The 21,673-nt window shown below is 40.9% G+C and overlaps 2 protein-coding genes across 3 annotated transcripts; one reads left to right on the top strand and one right to left on the bottom strand.

Moving 5' to 3' along the window:
* Positions 1 to 2,234: 2,234 nt before the first annotated feature.
* Positions 2,235 to 7,180, bottom strand: LOC308312746 (intercellular adhesion molecule 1-like). The gene is made up of 7 exons (XM_080759454.1): positions 6,953 to 7,180; positions 5,370 to 5,529; positions 5,158 to 5,254; positions 3,929 to 4,058; positions 3,442 to 3,774; positions 2,973 to 3,203; positions 2,235 to 2,667 (listed from the first exon to the last, which is right to left on the bottom strand). The coding sequence occupies exons 1-7, from the start codon at positions 7,005 to 7,007 to the stop codon at positions 2,603 to 2,605; spliced, it is 1,071 nt and encodes a 356-aa protein (XP_080615580.1). The 5' UTR covers positions 7,008 to 7,180; the 3' UTR covers positions 2,235 to 2,602.
* Positions 7,181 to 9,902: 2,722 nt separating this feature from the next.
* On the top strand, positions 9,903 to 18,094 carry scoca (short coiled-coil protein a). 2 transcript variants are annotated; one of them, XM_080759149.1, is made up of 4 exons: positions 9,903 to 10,092; positions 12,623 to 12,694; positions 12,858 to 12,938; positions 15,617 to 18,094. In XM_080759149.1, exons 1-4 carry the CDS (start codon positions 10,029 to 10,031, stop codon positions 15,757 to 15,759), a joined length of 360 nt encoding a protein of 119 aa, XP_080615275.1. In that variant the 5' UTR covers positions 9,903 to 10,028; the 3' UTR covers positions 15,760 to 18,094. The 2 variants fall into 2 exon arrangements, with proteins under 2 accessions (XP_080615275.1, XP_080615276.1); XM_080759150.1 differs by lacking the exon at positions 9,903 to 10,092 and adding an exon at positions 11,460 to 11,615.
* Positions 18,095 to 21,673: the final 3,579 nt, after the last annotated feature.

Raw genomic sequence — 21,673 nt, 5'->3', positions numbered from 1 at the left:
TTGGTCAGCAGAATCAGGAACATGTGTTCACTGATTCTTAACATGAAACGTGAAAGGGCTTATATAGGAGGGGGTGTGTCTGTGTGTGCTCTATTGAATATAAAATATCTAATTATTGAATCGAGCAACTAAAACATTTTACATGCATATAAAAGCCAGAGTAGACTTTGAAATTACCCATCTTGTTTTAAAGTGAAATGAAGCAAAACATAATTTCAAAACCTAAATGTTGTAGCACTAAATGTCTACCCACTAGCGGCAGAACTTTAAACTTGGAGGTAATTGGGAACCTCGGGCAACAGGTGTTGTAAAAGAGACATCTAGTGGTTGAATGTTGTATATTGCTTGGTGATGCTGAGAATACTGTGTGGATGGAACTGTATGCCAAGCTCATTAGTAATAATTGTTCAGTGTGGGTTAATTTTCAGTAACTATAAAATTAACCACATATTGTATTGGTCTCTTAGATTTGACTGTAATGCTGTCAGAGTTCTTGGAAGCACAATGAGATGTTTTTTAATCAATTGGTGCCTTGATAAGTCATATATTTGGAAACAGAACTGGGATTTGGCTGTGTATTTTGTTATGGCTCTTAGTATTATTCTGGCAAAGAGGAACAGGATATTTGAGAAACATGTATGCTGAAAAACGTAAAATAATTTAAATAAAGATATTGCAATAATCATGCTTCCTTTGTTTTTAGTTTGGGAGAATGAACAGCAAGGTGCGTCATTGAGAAATAAACCTGGACAAAAGTATTTTATAATGCTCAGTGACCACCTCACAGCTAATTATCCAAATTATTAATTTGACAATGTATAACAAATGTTCTTAATTTATTTAAAGAGGCTTGCTTCCACTAAATTGTCCATTCGATTCTACAGTTGCTACAGGTCTTGTTGTGAGCTCATTGATCTGCTATTGAGTACATCGACAGTCTTAAGAAACCACAGACTGCAACAGAATGCAGTGACCAATCACAATTGTGCATTCAACCACGCTGTGTAGTAAGATGTTGGTAATTTAAAGAACTGGCCATTTTAGCAGTGTACTTTGCCTCAGCAATGTGTAGTAATTGACCCCTCAACTGACATTTTGATGGGTAAATAGCAATGCAACTTTAATTGTGGTTGTTTCATTAACACTTTAGGTGTTACTGTAGGCTGTGACGGCATCAACTGCTCAATACTGGCTCCCAGAAGCTTAAAACACCCACAAGGTCTCTGGACCTTAGTTTAGCACTCTGTGCATTGGGCCACGTGCAATAAGGGCTACGTGCAATATGGACCGATCGTTTTTTCTTCTTCCTCTCATATAATTTATTTATTTAAATGACTACTGCTCAGCCCATTCTACTGTACTACTATAAATAATGCATCCTCCTTACTGACATGTTTGCACCATTGGTGAGATGTGAAAATACTTTTCGCTGTGCTGTACTTGTACTGTACATTGACAATAAATTGAATCTCGTCTCATCTCATTAGCATAAAGATATTGTCTTAATGTGCGTTTAGTTTAACCCTGCATACAATGTAGCCTATGTCTCCCTATGCATTATGATCAGGACAGATGTTGACTTGATTTGGTATTCTGTACTGTATATTGCATACTGCCAAAATAGATAATCAGGAGATTTTCTTCAGGGGGTATACAACCCTTTGACCACATATAATAGAGTAAAATAAGTAGGCTAGATGTAATTTATTGTATTCTGGTGCATTTTAACAGTTTGATTGCTCAAAAATCAGGGGGAATTTCAAATCAGTGTTGGCAGGTAATGGTATTATTGTACTGTTGAAGGCAAAATGAACATTTGCCAATGTTGTGCAGAAAATGTTTGTTTATACAATATAATTGGGGGGAAAAAGAAAATGGTGCTTTGTATGATTCCATTTCCATTAATACAACTGTCAAACTAAATATTGGATACAGTTGTGTACAGTGAGGTGCATGACATTGAACAGTTTCCTGAATGTTACTGATATAGAAGAAATATATATTTTAGAAAATGCATATTAAAATTGGCCACCTTGACTGGGACCAATTTGTCAAATTCCAAAATGCAGCCTGTAGCTGTTAGACTTCAGATGCTCTGAATGGTTAAAGTAACAAATGGATGAATTGACATAATTTGCTAAATGAGTAACATAATTTAGGCATATTAAAATGGGCATAAAGCAGGTCTTTCTTGATGTCCTAAAAAACAATTCAGGAGAGAACCCATACCTGTGTTGAAAACGTTATTGAAACTTTCTCTTTATTTTTCTTTAAAAAAATACATGTGGGAAATATATCCAATGTCAAAGATGGTGTTATGTTAGGCGTTATTAGTGAACATTTTCAGCGAAACCCCCCTTAATTCCTCTCTTAGTAAATAATGGTAATAATTAAATGCAATGCACAAAAGTATCGGGGAGGGGGAGAGACATTTATGGGAGTGAGGAAGCTGACTAGGATACAGGAGAGATTGTATATCATAGAACATAATGATGAATCTATGACAAAAGGTTCTTGGATCAAGGATCCCAATTCGCAACAGCAGGAGTTATCCAAACACCAAGTCCAGTCACAGCTTACATTTAGTAGGCTAACTGTAGTCTCACAGCCAATATATTAACTGAATAAGGACAGCCACAAGGAAAATCCCACAATAATTTGAAGTACCTACAGAGAGACAGTGGGAGGGAGGGAGAGAGAGAGATACTTAATTCAATTAAAAACAATATACTGTTCATTACACTTGCTTACACTTTAGTTACCTTTGGAGTTTTTCATCACTATATTCATGTTGAATTCAGAAAGTAACCACTTAACCACATTGTATTTTACTTTTTTTTTTAATCTACAAGCTTGCAACATGTCATGTGTCGTCTAGTTTACATAATGAATTATACCTTATTGCTGCTCTTCAATGCTTCAGATTATTGAGGTTCATTCTCATTCTCACTACAGTATGTTCAACCACTGACCTTTGGCAGTGAGGACCTCCACGTCCAATGTGAAGTCAAACTTCCCAAGAGCTCCCTGTGCTGAGACTGTGTACTTCCCAGCATGCTCTCCGTTTGAATGTGTGGGCGGGACAACCACCTGTCCATCCCTGTGCCAGGTGACTGATGGGTTGGGGTTTCCTCTCACCTCACAGGTGAGTCCATCTCCTTCTCTAACCTGGAGTTTTGCTGGGCATAGGAACTGGGGACCAACTTCAGGAAGTGGTGGAATCGGATGGGGGGAGAAATAAATGCAACAAGTTCATACAGAAACAATATACAGTATACACATTTCAAGAAAGTGCAATTAAATTGAAGGGAGAACCCCCAAGGTGGAGGGAGAAAGAGGTGAACAATGTAATAGAAAGTCCATTCAATATCAGTTACATATCAATATCAAGTCTACAACAAGCTAGTATCCAAGAGAGCTTAATGTTACGGTCAGACTCACAGTAGACGGTGGCTGTGAGGTGGTTTGATTTCACCACAGGAGGAGGCTGGGGTCCGTCTGGTCCAAGGTCCAGCTTGGCTTCACACCAGTACATGGCCCCATCGTCTTCTATACTGGAGGTGAGGTTCAGAAAGAAGGTCTCACTCACTGGTGTCTTCTGAACTCTGTTACTGGACTGTGGAGGAGCCAGTGCTTTCTGTCCTCTGTAGAAGGTCACAGTGAGGTTCTCAACAGGAGCGACATCCTGGACCTGACACTGCAGGCTGTACTGCTGAGCCTCAAGCTCTGGTCCAATGTGGTTTACATAACTGATGGACACACTGTCTGGAGGCTCTGGGACGCATGCACACACACACACACACACACACACACACACACACACACACACACACACATACAAACAAACACAGTGGGGTGTTAGTACAGACTAGAGACAAAATATTGTAATTGACTTCAACACGTCAGTAAAATCAAAGCATTGACTCACTGTAGACAGTTAGATCTAGTTGAGTGACACACTGTCCCGAATGGTCATTGAGTCTAAAGCATGTGGGACGCACGCTCCACTCGTTCATAGTTTTCACCGTCCACACCAGAAATGGGACCATCATATCCCCCTACAGTGGATGTACAAAGGCCACAAATCAGGAAGAAACAAAACACCTAAAAGACAGGTACACATTTACAAGTATTATAAGATCAGCTCACAGATTCATAATGAGACTAGTAAGAATGATAATTCTCATATTGTTTGTCTTCTTTAATGGTCTCTCGGTTTTACAAACACAGGATATGATGTTATTATCCAAATTGCCTTGGACTGATGGACTCATGGCTTGTTTGTCTTCTTTAACTATATATGTTTGACTTACAGTTTTGAATTTCAACTAGGGTACATCTGACACTGTTGGTTTTGTGACTGGTAGATTTTAGCAATGGGATGGGGATGGGCATTTTGAGGAGGAGTAACTTGCTAAAAATAGCAAGTTAAATATACAAGGGGCTCGATCAGTTCATTAAAACCTTGAAACAGGACAATACCTGAGTATGACATAACATGTTTATTCTGCATCACCCAGGGCTCAAAGTCACAACCTTAATCACAAAGGGAAAACCTTCTGAGCTACTGCTACCCAAATCTGAATGTGAGTAAGATATAGTAAGTCCATGTAATCAAGCAACTTAATATTGGAGAGTTGGGCAGCTCAGTTTTTCTGACTACAACTTTTGTGGAGGACAGCCTGACAATGCAGTGTACTGATATAGCATTAAATGTGGGAGAACATAGGTTTAATTAGTGTTTAATTCCTGCTCACCTAGGCCTACGTTTTGGTTGAAAGTTGCAACGTGAGTGGGTAGTTGCATGTACGTACGCATGGTTTGTTACAAATTTCCAAAGAAGTTTGAAACTTTATAAATACCAGAAGATGAAGAATAAAAAATGCAAATGCCAAATCAGAGTTAGCTACAGGTATTGTTGTAATGTACATACAGCATTAGTTATTACTCATATATATTAGATATAGACGTTTGTAGCATGACCTATTGACCCCTGCAGATCATTGGGGTCAATCACAGTGAGCAGTCAAACACACACACACACACACACACACACACACACAGAGCACCGCTCAGTTCACACGTTGGTGTGATTTTTTCTGTCAATACCACAATTTGTTTGAATAGTGTCATATACCGGTACATCTTTTCACTTACCTCAATAGACGCATCTATTAACTCTGGTACTTCCCAGCCTATATAAATAAAATCCGTCCCCATTATGGAGCAGTTAGCTGACACTGGATCACCATACCTAAAAAATAAAAAGAATACGTCTTTTAATGTTTTTACTGTATGCTCATTCTAAAATACTGATAATTTCCCTGAAATTGAGATTGTATGACTGTTGAAGTATTTTTTCACCATACCTGACCACCAAACTGGGAGGTGTGATGCTGAGAGGGCATTGCTCGTCTTGGGTACTAATGAGAGGAGCGGTGGGGGACGGGGTAGTGAAGGAGGGGGAGGCTAGAGATGTGTGTATGGTTGGGTTGGGGGAAGGAAGCAGTGAGTGAGGGGATGTGGTCACTGAGGAATATGATGTCAGGGAGGAGGAAACAGTAGAAAGAGACATTTAATACCATAAGGAAGCACATTCAATCAAGCCTTAATGGATGACTTGTACTGTTTTCTTTTTTTACATAATATAGTTGTGCAAGAATTTGTATTTAGAAACATTGACATGCAAAGTCTTTTGGGTCAAAAACCATCCACCTTCTACGTATCTTACGATTTGCAGATATATGTGTGTTCATGCAGTGACCAGATACCAACATACATCAACTGGACCACTTTAGACTGGAGAGAACAAATGATACTTAAAACCATGAATCTTAGCATCCCTATTCTGGGGAAATCATTCAGAACTGTGTGACTCGGAGTCCCTCAGAGCTCTATACTAGTGTATGTTCTGTTATTGTGGGGAAAGCTTTCGCAGAAAATAGCCAATTGACAGGCTCACAACGAGACCCAAGGTGTCAGAGAAAGCTTTCCCATGTTCCACATGTTGATGCTGGGTTTAAGTGGTTAAATTTGATACATCTTGTCCTCACGGGACATGAGCGATAGTGCACAGATGGGTGTGCGCTTTGAAAGGGCGTTCGCGTCTTAGGCTATCATGTGCTTGTTTATCCTGGAGCTTGCACTGTATGCTGATCTGTGATTTCTGTGTTTGTCTTTTTAGATCATGGGGTGAGAGGTCAATGATGGTTTTCCAGGTCATAGAATAACACTGCATTTAGCTGATCTATTATGAACCATTGTGTCCCAGGCCGGCGCACTGAATACACCCAGTGCGTTCCTCTCAGGAAGGAAGGACACCCTGCCCAACTCGACTCGCTCTTCTTTTCTATGACCATTGTTCCACGGAATACCGAGGTTGTTCCCTTGGCTATCGGATGATCTCACTGATGTTAGTTCATAATTGGTGTACGTGTGCACTGTGCACATGTGTTGCTCAGCTAGACGATCTACATGCTCACAACGCGACACTGTCATACGATGAAGTATAGATAAGGCTCCAGTGTGTGTGTGTGTGTGTCATTGTCATGTCACTATCATGGTCAGTATCATATCAGTATCATCATGGGCTGTATCATGTCAGTATCATAACTCAAATCTGTAATTTCTGAATACTATCTTGTAAAAATTACACTTATAAATGGTTCATTGTTATAATTGCAGGATAGATCACATTCTTCCAATATGCGATATCACTGATTTGTTTTTTCTTTTTTAAAGGCTAAGAGAGAACAAGATAAATAACTAATAGTTTAGAATCTGAACTCTAGTACACATGTGATCACAACAACACACACACACACACACACACACACACACACACACACACACACACACACACACACACACACACACACACACACACACACACACACACACACATTCATTCATTCATTCATTTCAACGGCATACTCGACTGTCATTCACTCACCTGGTTTAAGGAAGGGGAAAAGAAATAGAAGTCTCGTCCATTCAGATACACTCATCCTTTATTTGCTGTCCTACTAGAGGTTGACCCTCTCTAGTCTGTCTTTCCCAAAAAATGAATTAACGACTGGGACTGACTGACTGTGAGTCTGTGACTGCCTACTACTTCTGACAAATCTGGGCAACTAAGGTCTGAAGTGTGCAAGTCTCAGTGTGTGTGTGTGTGTGTGTGTGTGTGTGTGTGTGTGGGGGGGGGTGTGTGTATTGTATATGTGTGTCTTTAGTTGATTTCAGGCTGTTCTGGCCTCTGAAATCCACCCTGGGCGTTCTCTATTGGTATATCAAGACGGGAAGGAAGGGAGGGTCAAGAATACGGCACTTGAGCACTGTAGGCAGGCAGGGAGGCAGGCACACGCACCCTCCTCCCACACACACACACACACACACACACACACACACACACACACACACACACACACACACACACACACACACACACACACACACACACACACACACAGAAAACACAGATGGGTCACGGTGGAACTGGCTTACTGTTAAAGGGAAGGGAGTATTGGTCCAGACCAGGACATGAGACTTAGGAAAGATTATGTCATTATGGAAAACCTGTCATTTGTCTAAACGCTCCATTTGACAGTGATGAACGTTCACATTTCTGAATCCAATAATGTCCAAGATAAGATAAGCATAATTGACTTACAACTGAAAGAGTTCATCAGAAATCACCAGGAATAATCCTTGAGCCGGTGCTGTGAATATAATTTGTATATTTGAGCATGTTTGGAATAAATGGCATCCCCTGCATTGCATGCTTTTTCACCATACTGATCTTGAAATGGTCCGGGGGGAGCACACATCCCACAAACTTCCTAGCAAACCAATTGATGTTTGAATAAATAAAGCTTGTTGAGACAATAGAATGGTGGGTCTCAAAGCTAGTCCCACAGTCGGCGATCTTCCACTTTTCTGTCAAGGAAGCTCTGTTGCTTTGTTTTTCTTTTCGTTTTCTTCAGTGAACTTTGGTAACCCCAACGTTTGGAAAGAACGCTGATGGGTAGACAGTTTGGCACCATTCGTTCATCATTCATCTCAATGGATTTCCTTATTGATATCCAGGTTGAATGTGCCTTTACACATGGACATACACTGGACAAAACTGTGACAAAAATTTACAGTAAAACCCATTCTGAAGCATATATATTTGTTTGTACAAAAAAAAGAACACTGAGGCTTTTATTGCGTAGTAAAATGTCAAATTAAGCACAAAATACAGAGATTATGCTTTTATTATACTGCAATCATTATAAAATGTGCATATCACGCATTAAATGGAGAATTATCAAGATGTACAACTGCTGCCGATAATAAAACTTAAGTAAAAGTGAGAGCAATCTATCACTGATTGATTCATATAGTTCCTATTTCTACACATTTCATACAGGAAAGCAGTTCTAAATGCTTTTTGCATAAAATAAATAATGGATAAAAGGAATAGCATAGAATTAGAATGGGGCATTGCAATTGCACTTTGCATTAGGCTATGGAATTCAGCCCAGACTTTGAATTGATTATGTTTTTTTCCTTTTCATTATTTTTAACTCTAGAATAGTAAGCAGGAAGCAGCATTGTCTTACTTGTCAGTACACCCATAAAACTTTTCCTCATACCATAATAGTGTAGTACCTTTGGAGCCAAAAAGTAATTGTCAACATTGGTTGTTATTCATGTAAATCCTTAAACACTATATACTTGACCGGGGTTTCTCACTCCTTGGCGCCCTTATTTTTTCCCTTTACTCCAAATCTCTTGGTCGAAAATACCGGTAGCTGATCTACAAGCTTGTAGATCACTTACTGATTTGTTCACTTATCATGACATGCCCAAAATACAAATAGTGATGAAAGGGTTTACGTGGTGAATAGTGGCCAACTGCTTTATAGAGAGTAGAGTAGTACCAGTCTTTGACAAAGTACTCAACTCCAGTACTTTGGGTCAAATTATTGATACTCCTGGTCCAATATTACTCAACTGCAAGTGAAAGTTGCTCTGTCAAATTTGTACTTGAGTTAAAGTACTGGAGTACTTGCTTTTAAAAACACCACGAGGATTCAAAAGTAGGCTTATGTGCTTCATAAGATACATAAATAGCCTATTGAAAAGTTACAAATTACAAATACATTTTCTGTTTAGCATCAATGCATTGCTGTATTGCAGACGTCTTCCAAAAATATTCAAATATTTTCCAGAAATTGCAGGTCACAATCACAGGCTATTTTCACTATTTAAATAGGGCTTAACTGGTTCATTCAAAGGTCAAAGTACAATAAACATGAATACTGCTGCAGACTTGGTGAGCTTGGCTCGTTCAGGGTTATGTTGTATTTTCAAAACTATAGTGGCTAGGTGCAGTACGTGGATAGGTACAAAACAGACAAAAGAAAAGAGAGTTTCTGAGCCAGTCTGTATAAACAACTATACATACTTTCACTTAGTGGTTAATGTGTTACTATTCAAATTTTGTGTGTGTGTGTGTGTGTGTGTGTGTGTGTGCGCGCGCGCGCGTGCGTGCCGTGTACACTGAATGATGTCTTTATGGCCCCTTATTGTTCCTGTTTTTGTTGGAGGTTGAACTTTGAACCATATGTTGCCTTTAAAGCCCAGCTATGAAAACTCTGTCATCCGAGCCACCGATCAGGTAGTGCATGTAACCGTGGTGACGTGAATTATTCGTGGGGAGGTGGAGCCACCGGTCAGGTAGTGCATTTAACCGTCGTGACGTGAATTATTCGTGGGGAGGTGGAGCCACCTTACCGGAACAGGTGTCTGTGTAGGGGAAAGTACAGAGTGAGAGATACAAAAAGAAAGAAAGAGACAGAGAGAGAGATGGAGGGAGGGAGGGAGGGAGGGAGGGAGGGAGGAACTGAAATACATACATAGGACTGTATGAGGAAGATATGTATTAAAAGCAACCAAACAACAAAGTAAATGCATGGGTTTAAGAACAGCTGCCAGCAAAAGGGCGAGTTAAACTAAGTGAACATTCTAGAGAAAGCAGAGATATGGAGAACGAGCTGGATGAAGATGATGGGACCTTCACCAATATCTCTCTGGCAGACGATGCAGGTACATTCATTTCAGAAAATATGTGTCTGACACAACTGTTCTCTAAAATGTTATTATTCAAGAACATGGTATGTTGATTGTACGTACCTGAGCTATGATGCATGGACTGGTTCTGACATGGTTACTTACCACTAGTCACATCAAGAGAACTGTATAAAGTCAGTTGAAGATGTATAACCACTAACTTGTTGACTAATTAAGTTGTTGGAGAGAATAGGCATACTATCTGTATCTAGTGCCATTCACACTGAGCACAATAACTATAAAGATAACTATAATTATATTGTTACAACACATACACAGAAGTCATAATCTCATACACATGTACACAGAAGGCATATTTCATTTCATGGTGGGGATTTCTATATGCAGGTAGGTACTAGGAGTGATCTATGCCTTTAGGTATACGGTATACGTTTAGGTATACAAAGCTTAAGTTGTGACAGGCAGGCAGGTAGTTCAGCAAATGACTTGCACAAGAAATGCAAGTGAACGGCCTATATGATATGGCACAGAACAGAAGCCTCAATCAACTACAAACTTGTAAATCAGGTGTGGTCGTTGTGTGAGCATTTCTATTGTGACAAGGCTGAAGAGGCTCCTTCAAAAGGTGTGTGGCTTTTATAAGCACACGCACGCACACACACACACACACACACACACACACACACACACACACACACACACACACACACACACACACACACATGCCTTTTACTTTACGATTCCTTTGTGATTGTGTACGCTACATGTGAATTGTTACAAGAAGAATAACTTTATTTTACCATCTATTGTGTTGGGGTGATGGTAGGTGTGGTAGGGGGGGGGGGGGGGGGGTCTGTACAGTCTACAAGCTACTGTTGGGCATGCATTAACCACTTAACATTAGTGGGCTTTTCTGTCTACAAGCCAAGGACAGTGGCGTCTGGGTTAAAGTAGATTACTGTGCTTATAGGTACTGAGCAGTGAGTGGGGGGCCTTGGCTTGCATGTCCAGCGGGGTGCATCTCTTGGATACAGGGTAGGTGGGCACTACTAGGGACATCTGGGCACCTCAATGTAAAATTGGCTATTTTGTCTGAAATGTTGAAATATTTGAAATGTAAAGTATTAATAATAGACCTGATATGAACATGCACGGTACGTCATTATCAGACTTAATTTTATCCTTCAAATTATTGTTTATGCCCCAAAATGCCATTTTACATTGAGGTGCCCATATATCCTGGCTGTTAGCCTGTTACCCATCTCTCCAACTGAGGAGGTCTCTCGGTATCCATGAAAATACATTGGCTTAGTTCTGTCTCCCTCTGGCGGTACACCTTGGTAAATACAGTGTGGTCGGTCACTCGTGTCGTGTGTTGTTGGATGATGATGATGTGGTGTCTGACTGTGTGTGAGTGAGTGAGTGAGGTTGTTTTAGTGTAGTGTTGTCTCATCACCAGAAGCAAAACGGCAGTGTCTTGTTTAGGCTACAAGGTCACCCGAGCGAAAGCCAAACGGACCTTTCTTGTCTCACCGAAGGTAAACCTTAACATCGACATAAAGAGTCGTTATTCGCAGTGGACCAGACGATCCGCTGCTTTGCAAACCGACAATGGCGTTGATTGGTGACACAAGCTAACTGGCTAGCCTAGCAGCATGCTAGTACGTTACATCAGTGTTTATGTTTCAGCATTTCTGTTTAGCTACCGTTTAATTTCATGCTGTTCCGGCTAAGTGGGCAAGATAACGGCTGCTAATGCTTGTCTAATGGACTAGAGCTGGTGATTTGACTCTAAAATGTTATTCAGGGCCCAAAGTACGTCTTGTGATATTTACACGTTTTCTCTCATTCTCGTCGTGCCTCGTATCTTCCATCATGTATTGTGTATCAAACGCAGCGTTAAATAGCGGATTTTCTGTATTATTTTATTTCCCAATAACGTCAAGTGCACAGTTACGAGTGTATGATTTGATTTCCCACTAGCCGTGGATCAAGACTATCGTAGATCGAGTCTCTGACTTTTACTTTAGTATCAGATATGCAAACGTAAAAATCGATGATAGTCTTGATCCAAGGCTAATTTCCCACAGTTTTCACGGAAATGTTTCATATTGGAGAATTTCAAATAACCCAGTCTGTGTAGCATTGCGGTAGCTAGCTACTGCTACAGTACCAGCTAATTGGATCTGTGTTGATGTGTTTACGTAGCTCTGTTGGACGTGGGGCTCCGTCAGGGCTCCTCCATATCGCCCTGCCTGGGCGTGCCTCATTTATACTCCGTCCTACGACGGTGTCGCGTGTCAAAAAGAGCCGATCTTCAAAAGCGTTCATTTACCGAATTGATCTAGATTTTAATGCATTTCCTTTGTATCTCTCAACCCATCTTGTGCTACCCTCTCTTTGCAATGATAGCGAATCAGTGTACAAGACAGCAGTATGCTGCTATGCATGTACTTGCTGCTAGATAACAGTATTATTATTATACAGTCAGTCAGTCACTGATGGAAGTTTCCTCCCTCCCTTTCTCCTCTGTCGTGTCTTCCAGCGGACAGTCGAACTGCAGCCCTGTATACCAAACAGGACACAGAGCTCTTCACCATGAACTGTGATATAGATGGTATGGACAGTGACACTTTTGTGTATGGTTGTCTTGTGGTGTGAGGAAAAATTAAGTACAATGCATGAGAGAGAGAGAGTGAGAGATCTTGTAATTTGCAGTGTGCATGTTGTATCTACTTATGGACATGATGGAACAAATGGAACTTGTGTGTATGCTTCAGGAGACATGGAGAACCAAGTGGAGGTGGAAGAGAAGACCAGGCTCATAAATCAGGTTCTGGAACTTCAGCACACGCTGGAAGGTATGCCTTTCTTTCTCTCTTCTTGCCCTCCCTACACTTCTTTCCTTGCTCTCTAAACATGCAGCATCCACTTAAAGGTTGTTGCACACATCTGTTATTTACTAGTCAACTATGACACTCTTTCTTACTAACACCACCTCATATCTCAATCAATGCACATCCATCTCATACTGCTCTGCAAGATGTATTGAGCATTGAACTAACATTTTGTAACATGCTCATCTCCTTTTATTTCCATCTTGGTAGCCCTTGATCTCCTTTTCTCCTGAGTCATTCTTATGGCCCCTACACACTGTAGGAGTTTTAAAGTTGTCGGCGAGTCATCAGATCGTTATGTACTACTACAGGAGTCTTTTTTTTTTTTTTTTTTAATCATTCAGTCATTATATCGTTGTGGCTTTCACACTAAACGATTGGTCGCTGACTAGGCATCACACAATGCAAGAGTTCACCAAGATGCGATCCAGACCCGATATAGGCTACATCATTTTTATTTATTTCAATTCATTGTGACATCTCACGCACGTGCAGGATGCCGTGACACAAGCGCGAGACCGACACAGGACGCCTTTCTCTCTCTCTCTCTCTCTCTCCGTGCATGCCACACACAGGAATAGCCAGGCTACACAGGCCGAAATGTTTGTGATAGTGTGTAGCCTACGTGGGCTGCAGCGACTGCGAGGAGCCAAATATCAAACGTGCTTGATATTCAGAAACGGTTGGGAAGGCGTCGGCAAGCACTTTTATCGGCGCTATATCTTCTTGCAGAGCCTTTCACACACAGCAAGCAAAACCTTGGCGATCAAAGCCCGATCTTGCGTCAGATTGGGAGTTTTCCGGTGAGTGCAAATATCGTGCAGTGTGTACGAGCCATTACTCACCTCTCCAGTCCCCCCCACACACCCTTTCTGTTGTATATTCACATCACCTGATTTAGCATTATCTGGTACTTTCTGGGTGTTAACACATGAAATGATATTGTGCGGGTCTGTCTGTATCTATGTCTATATAGCATAGATTGTACAAGTCTATGGAATTCCACTGGAGGGAAGGAAGGAAATTAAGATATGTCTTCATTTGGTGTTTTGATGATAGTGGTGGAGAGCACTGTGTTAAAGGCGTAGTGAAATGAAAAATACGTTTTTCACACTTTTAGACCATATCCGTGGTCATCATATGGGCATACCTAACAATGGATGCCAAAAAAATGGGCATTCTTTTTTCTGTGTATTTTTATATCAAAAGTATAAAAATCGAAATTGTATTACTTCCTGAAAACGAAAACGTACTGCGTGATGACGTGTCGAGGCCCACATCGATAAAAGCCAATAAAAATTAAGCTCACCCGTTCACCATATGTGCGCATCCGTGCAGCACAGCTGCTACTGATTACAGAAATCCTCCGTTTTATTCCCATTCAAGATAACATCCAGACAGTGTATTACTCTGTTTCAACTTAATCATCACGCTAAAATATGTATCTGAAAACATTATAGGGTAGAAATAAGCCACATATCAGTAAACTGGTACAGCTGGCCGACCATCTGACTTGTAAACACACATCATGCGTACTGTGTGTAGCACCGTCCCATCGCCTGAAGGGATGCGACGCTCTGATTAGTTCAGAAACTTTAAAGTGTTGTTTCAACTTGAAACCGTCTGAAATGTCAAAATAAAATGTCCACCATTTCCGTTTCACTACGCCTTTAACATATCGGACCAAAATATTGTAGTTTAATTGGGTTAAGATCTGGTGACTGAAGGCCATAACATAATGATTGACATCATGTATCATAAAACATTCACGTGACCACTCATCAGATAGGAATGTTTCATTATATTCAGAATAAATTGGTATTGATTTGCAGTGACCCTCTCCTCCAAGGGGAAAACTGGGCCCAAACTATGTCAAGAGAATGTCCTGCACAAGTGCACAGAGCCACTACCACAGGATGCCTCACTGAACGGGTCAAGCATTCAGACCTGTGCTGATTAGGTTTATGTGCTGCAACTCTACTATTACTTGTATAACTGTAGTAGTCAACAGACCGGTCTTGCTGACAGTCTAATTTACATTTTCAGTTACCAGTTCAGTTAAGAGTTTTCTCTTTGGTTTTTCCTTATTTCACATGAATACATAATGTGCAGTTGTGCACCTTTGCCATGGATTCTGACACTATTCACTGATGTATTTCACATAGATGGGATTGAGGGTTGATGTCACGTTAGTCACTGTTCCTATTGAATCAAGAGCCCAGCAGGCTCCTGCCATCAGTGCCCCAATAACGAATCATCTTTCATAGTCGGATTCTTTTCTCTTACCATCTTGACCTAAAGTTATATCCAGGGGCTGTACTTGTACAATATACTGTATATAATGCAGTCCTAATGGACAACTGCACACAGCGCTCATTCTACACCAGAGCCTGTAGCTTTCAAACAGATTGTTGTGTATGGATATGGATCATGGATTCCGATTCTAGCACACCTGTGTGCGTCATTTAAGAGCACCCGTGCACAGAATGGAGCCACGCAGAATATGATATGACATTCTAATCTATGATTACCAAAGGTTGGTGAAAAACACCCTGAATCATGGCAGTCAATTGGATTGGAAAATGGATGTTTTATTCTGTTTTGGAATAATCTTTGTTGACTTTCCCCATTTTATGTTGCAGACCTGTCGGCACGAGTGGATGCGGTCAAGGAGGAGAACCTTAAGCTCAAGTCAGAGAACCAGGTTCTCGGTCAATACATTGAAAACCTGATGTCTGCCTCCAGTGTGTTCCAGACTACCGACACCAAGGGCAAACGGAAGTAAGGAAGCCCTGGATAATCACAAACACCAGGGAAGAGTAAACCCACCACAGAGACATAGAGATGAAGTTGTTTCCTTAACAGACTTGGGTCTTTACTAAAGTCAAATGAGTCTAATCAAATTTACTTGAATCAAAAATGCAAACTAACAGTTAAAAAGGGAGAACTTTGATATTCAACTTGAAAGATGATATTCAACGTGAATTCTATTGTGATGACATGAAAATCTGAAGAAGAAAACAAAACACTTGCCAATGCATTGTGTCTCTGCCAGCCTACGTAAAACATGTATTTCAAGTGCTCTGTTACGATCTTTACACAATAGAATACAGTGATAGGATTCATGTTCAATATCAACAATGTTCCCCATAAATCCTAATGACCTCACTATGTTAAGACATGGACATAACGGACTGATTTAACGACAGTATTGGCCAGCTCTATTTTGTAGCAGCTTTCTCTCCTTCCTAGAGACTAAAGGTCATCCTTGGATCACTAGTACAACAGTGGAAAAAAAAAGAAAAACTAAATTTGTATACAGAACAACTGGCAAGACAAGTGGTCACGGGGTATTTGTACATAGGGTTCATTCTCACACGGTCAGATTTGGAGTAAATAGTATTTGCAAATACATTTTCCTTTTTTCTTTTAATATGCACGCTGTCCATCCACGTTACATTTAAAATTCAGATGGAGAAACGTTGAGTTTGCTAAAGTTGCTACATTTTCTCTTAAATATGTAACTTGGCACAGCATAGTATTGTCCAATGTGGCAAAACTTTAATCCGTCACATAAGAAGGCGCAAACCTAAAATTCCTTCTAAACACTGATTTGTTTGTTTGTTTATTTATATACTGTATTTCTATGTAAGCCGGATCTGCATTTTTGGTTGGATCTTGGATGTCCTAATGATGCCATGATTTCATTTCTGTACTTCAAAACTTGTTTAATCTGGATTGAACTGGACTGTATTAATGATGAATCAAATATGAATCGCATGGTCATGTAATTCATTCATGTGTGAGTAACAGACGCCTTGAACACTGTTGTTCTTTTCTTTTTGTCTAAGTGTATGTCTTATGAAATATGGTTGAATCAAATAACTTGATAGCAGAATGGGTAAAGCGACTATACAGTTTTGTATGCACAGGGAATTGGTATCCGGTTTGTTTGATTGCCACTACGGCATGCTTGGAAAGCGGAAGCACAGGGAAACTGAAGTGGTCAGAAATGTACATAGATTCACCTTTTATTGCTGTTTTGTTATAAAACTAAATCCTTTGACAATACGATATTGTATTTAAACAAAAACATTGGTGACCCGTTAAATTTACCCGTTTGTTGTCCCAAAAAGCGAGTCCTTGTTGGGGTCCAAACAAATGTTAGAATTTAACTTTCTAATAAAACAACCGTACAACCGTGACAAAGATGTGATGTCAAGGTTTAATTGAAAATAAGGTACTTCCTATCCTTGTAGTTGCAGGAGAAAGGACAGTGCAAATCAGTGCAAATCATATTAAGTATTAGTGAGGCAACGGCAGAATGAGACGTGGAGGAACTGAAGCGAAAGACAGTTAATGGAAGAGTAGACAAAAGGGGCAGGCCAGCTTCCCCCTCTAACTGTAAAAGGAAGAAGGAAACTAGAGGCCTTGAGTGCTATTGATCCACTCACCCAGGCTGAAGAACACTGCCTGGAAGAATATTTACCAGGAACATCAAATGTGATGTGCTGATCCCATATTAGATACAGTATATGGTTGATCACAATTCTGCAAGTGTAAATGGGAGCGTGGAGCCTCAAAGGCCCACACTGCCTTGGTCTAATGCCTGATTCATACTTAGGTAATAGCAAATGTACAATCTCACAATGCATGTGATGCATTGAGCTTGTACATCTGCTAATTCCAGTGCATGGTGCCCGTGCGCTACTGAGTAGAACTCTGGTTTAAGGAAATTGGAGGAACAAGGCAATGATATGGAATGTAATCTCAACATTGAACTTTCGGCTTGAATCGGGCAGATTTGTTCATTTGGACTTGAGAAAGTTGGAATTTATTAAATACCGGTACTTGCATATCAAGAATGACTTATTTCTGGTGCTATTGTAAAAGTATGGAAACATAACATTTTCAGATGGGCACACTGCACACTTCATGAATCCTGTTATAATTATATTTGAGCAGTTACAGTATATGCTTATATTTATTCAGTTTCCCTTTGGCATGCTATGCCCTCCCTACAGAACACACCTCCCTAGAAGGCCTGTGTGTAGATGCCATGTAAATGTTAACTCAATTGCCTTCTGATGTTTGTTTTAATAAAGATAAAATATAATTTATTTCTCTGGGGATTTTATTGCTTACTTAATCTACCGGTATGTGTGTAATAGTTACTTGATAGAAAATGCTATTACCAAAAAGGTACAGGTGGTATAATTTTGTGGTGTTTTATAAACTTTAGAAGAATCATACTTTAGAATCCAAAGTATGTTTGCATTTTTATTTCTTAGTGTTGGAAAGTAACATTACTTTAAGTAATATTCCTTTTTTCCAGTAACGATAAAGTAACTAGTTACTTTCACATTTTGAGTACTATTACATTGACTTTCTTTTCAAAAGTAACTAGTTATTTTCATGTGCTTTATACTGTGGGCTTGAGTGTTTATTTATAATGGTAGACTGGGTTGGGATCGAGTTTCTTACGTGTGAAGTATCGGATGCGGAAGGGCGGGCCTTAAACTGTCCGGAACGCAGAACAAACTGGGTAGTTTGAGAGTGGAGTCAGACTGAGAGACGAACTAAACATGGAGGAGACACCGGCACCACTAGTCGGGGGCCCCGGGGATATTTTGGTTCAGATTCTCGCAAATTCGCCAAATTTGGCACAGATGTTGTCCACACCGTACTTAATCATTTTAAGATGGGTGCCAAGATTGGCGCCCCATGGTACTGCCATATTGCGCAATCCAATATGGCTGCCACCCGAAAAAAACGGAAAGTCATAGAATCATAAATGATACCACTTTTTAGGGGGTTTCTGGGTCGTAGAATCTGATTCTGGTGTTGTTTTAATGATTTGAGGTCAAGATTACCCCTCAAGGTCAAGTTTACTCATCAAAGTTAGTATATAAAGGTAATATTGGGGTAAAATCCAATATTTCTGGTGCGCCATGCCAGATTCTACCCCCAAAACGTTTTTTTTTCCCATTATAAGTTGTAGTTGTACATATGTATCAATGTTTCACAACTCAAAACAGTAGATTGTTTATTATAAACAACAAACTAATACAAGTCCAACTTCAACAACAGTAAACAACAGTAGGGGACAATGTAATCAAAATAGTTACTCCGTAAAACTTGCTAAAATCAAAATGTTAGATCACAATGTTGTCTTTCACATTCTTTGTGTCTCCATCCCTTGCAAGGTGTGGAGTTACTGGCTGTCATCTTCATTATTAAGGCACCCACCTTCGCATTTGCAGAGGATTGTGCATCGGACACCGATACGGTGGCATTTGCACCTTCCCATGCATCCCTAGAGGCAGCCACAGCGCACAAGAAGGTCACATGCTGCTGATGCATCACTAAGAGTGGTCCACAGTGGTTGCCATGTGCCATCTTTGTGCCAGCCCCACTCACTGAAGTCAGGAATTTCCTGCTGGACCGAGGTTGCCTGATTCCAGTAGAAACTTGCCTGCAGTAGCGCTCGCTTGACATGCTGGAACAGTGCAGCTTGGGTAGGTGGGAGGTTTTCCAGTGATCTACTTCCAGTGGTGAAGAGGCAATGTCTGGCCTCATTGACACCAGCTGCACCACACCCCTTGCTGTACATGAGCACGACAAATCGTTCAATGTTCTGCATATGCACAGACTCAAGACTGAAGAGGTCAGGGGTGTTGGTGAGGTCTGGTATGCTTCTCCAGGCTGCCCAAGCTGTCTTCTTGCCACATCCAAGAAACTGGGAAGTTGTGTCACACCCTGTTAAGCTGTGGAAGAGGGGTAGTGCCAATGACTTTGATGGATCGAGATCAGAGTAGATGGTATGGACTGGTATGTCACGATATTTTCGACCAGTACCGAAACCCACCCAGAGCTCGGTTAGGCCAAGGGTCTCGAAAAACCGGATTGCCAAAATGACAACATTGCTGTCTACGGTGCGAACAAAGGCTGTTGTATGACCCTGCTCTGCTGCATGTGCCAGATGCAGGAGGATCCTGGTGTCTGCCTCAGAATGGTTGCACTTCTGTAGTTTTGTGACATCACAAGGCATGTTGGAGAGCACAGTCTCAAAGCGGGTAGTCAGAAGGAGCTTTCCACGCATGTCATTATTTGAGATCTGTGTGCTGATGAATGAGAAGAGCTCCTTTTTGTTGTCCTCGTTTTTTAGGAAGCCACTCCATTCATGCTTAGGGATTGGAGTGCTACCATCACCGACTTTTGTCCGTGAACCATTCCCACGCCGTTTCTGTGTAAGATATTTTAGGTTATTTTCCTCTGGGTAGTTGTCCCATACAGCATCAATGCGTTGGGTACTAGTTGTCATTTGGGCCTCCAGAAATGGTGTAATGTTGAGCAAGACATACTCGCTGAATGTCTTTGCTGTTGTGGGGCGCACCATGTGGATGACTGCTGCCATATCCAACACCACAACGGTAGCTTGTTTGGCAGAAGCTGCATGACCTGTGCTAGCATTGAGGCATTGAAGAATGTCAGACTTTGTCCCAGATCGCAGAGACCCTCTGTCCGCCAGGCTCGGTGGCTCTCTCTGATTTTCGAATTGAAAGAAGTCTGTCATGTCAGCATTGGGACGTGACTGGAGTGAAAGGAACAGTTGTGTGATTAAAACCATGTTCTGCTTCTGTATGCCACTGTCCTTTGTACCTTTTTTCCAGTTCGGTTGGCGAATGTTAGCATGTTTTTCCGCTTGACGGTATCAGATACTGGTACTGAAGCCATTTCCAATCTTTCCTTGACATAATATGTCAAGGAAATCTCAAATCCATGAAGCCGGCCAGACCATTCACGCAGCATATTATGCTGCGTGAATGGTCTGGCCGGCTTCATGGATTTGAGATAAAGAAGCAACAACTGCCGGCTCCATGACATTCTGTGTATCGAGTGCAATAAGCTCCTGGCTTGTAGCAAGCCTAGCTGCTGTACCACATCGATGAACGAGAGTACATCCTTGCGAAACTTTACTTGCAAGTTATGTCCTTCCTCATGATGAGCAGTGGATGACGTTGGTGGGTCATTGATGGCCTCAAACTCCTCAACTATCCGTGTGCAATCAGGTCCAGCCAGCATAAACAATGTAAGGGCTTCAGGATTCTCATAGAGTCCAACGGCTCCGCCATGCGCCTGGAGGCTTTTGTTGGACTGCTCATGTGCTTGGTCCTTGGCCATGAGGCTGAACTTTCTAGCTGATTTCTGCACAACAAAGTTGCCCTTCATGAATTCAGCATGTACTTGAGGGTGTTTATCAGCTATCTGAACCATGTCACGGACATGGACTGGCAGCCAACGTGCGTAGTTTGTGTGGTCCAGTGCGTGAAACCAGCCGCAGAGTTCGTCACATGCTTGCACATATAGTGGAAAGTCCCCTTTCATGCACTTTTGCTAACATTACAACTTACCTGTCTTTTGTATGTGCACCATGAATCACCAGTACAGCCTCATTAGGCTACCTTCACCTGTTTTAACTGGCAGGCTGATTCAGCAAACACAGCACATGTTGTTACTGTTTGACTCCTGCCTTGTCTCTCAGACAAGTTTGAAAATAGGTTAAATGGCAAAACATTATTTCCGATAAATAATGATACCATTTTATTTTTTTATGACACAAAATGACACTTTATGTTAACTTAGAGGGGTAAACTTGACCTCATATCATTGAGATGAAACCAGAATCTGATTGTTTT

This window comes from Protomyctophum bolini (genome assembly GCF_963924005.1).
Source record: "Protomyctophum bolini genome assembly, chromosome: 3".
NCBI lineage: Eukaryota > Metazoa > Chordata > Actinopteri > Myctophiformes > Myctophidae > Protomyctophum > Protomyctophum bolini.
Note: the sequence above shows the minus strand (reverse complement) of the source record. Positions and strands in the feature narration are given on the sequence as shown.

Excerpts from the sequence above, each read along its gene's own strand:
- LOC308312746 (XM_080759454.1), bottom strand. The coding sequence starts at position 7,007 with ATGAGTGTATCTGAATGGACGAGACTTCTATTTCTTTTCCCCTTCCTT. Across the intron at positions 4,059-5,157 it reads TAATAGATGCGTCTATTGAG|GGGGATATGATGGTCCCATT; the intron begins GTAAGTGAAAAG and ends CATCCACTGTAG. Across the intron at positions 2,668-2,972 it reads GGAGGTCCTCACTGCCAAAG|GTACTTCAAATTATTGTGGG; the intron begins GTCAGTGGTTGA and ends GTCTCTCTGTAG.
- scoca (XM_080759149.1), top strand. The coding sequence starts at position 10,029 with ATGGAGAACGAGCTGGATGAAGATGATGGGACCTTCACCAATATCTCT. Across the intron at positions 10,093-12,622 it reads CTCTCTGGCAGACGATGCAG|CGGACAGTCGAACTGCAGCC; the intron begins GTACATTCATTT and ends CGTGTCTTCCAG. Across the intron at positions 12,695-12,857 it reads CATGAACTGTGATATAGATG|GAGACATGGAGAACCAAGTG; the intron begins GTATGGACAGTG and ends TGTATGCTTCAG.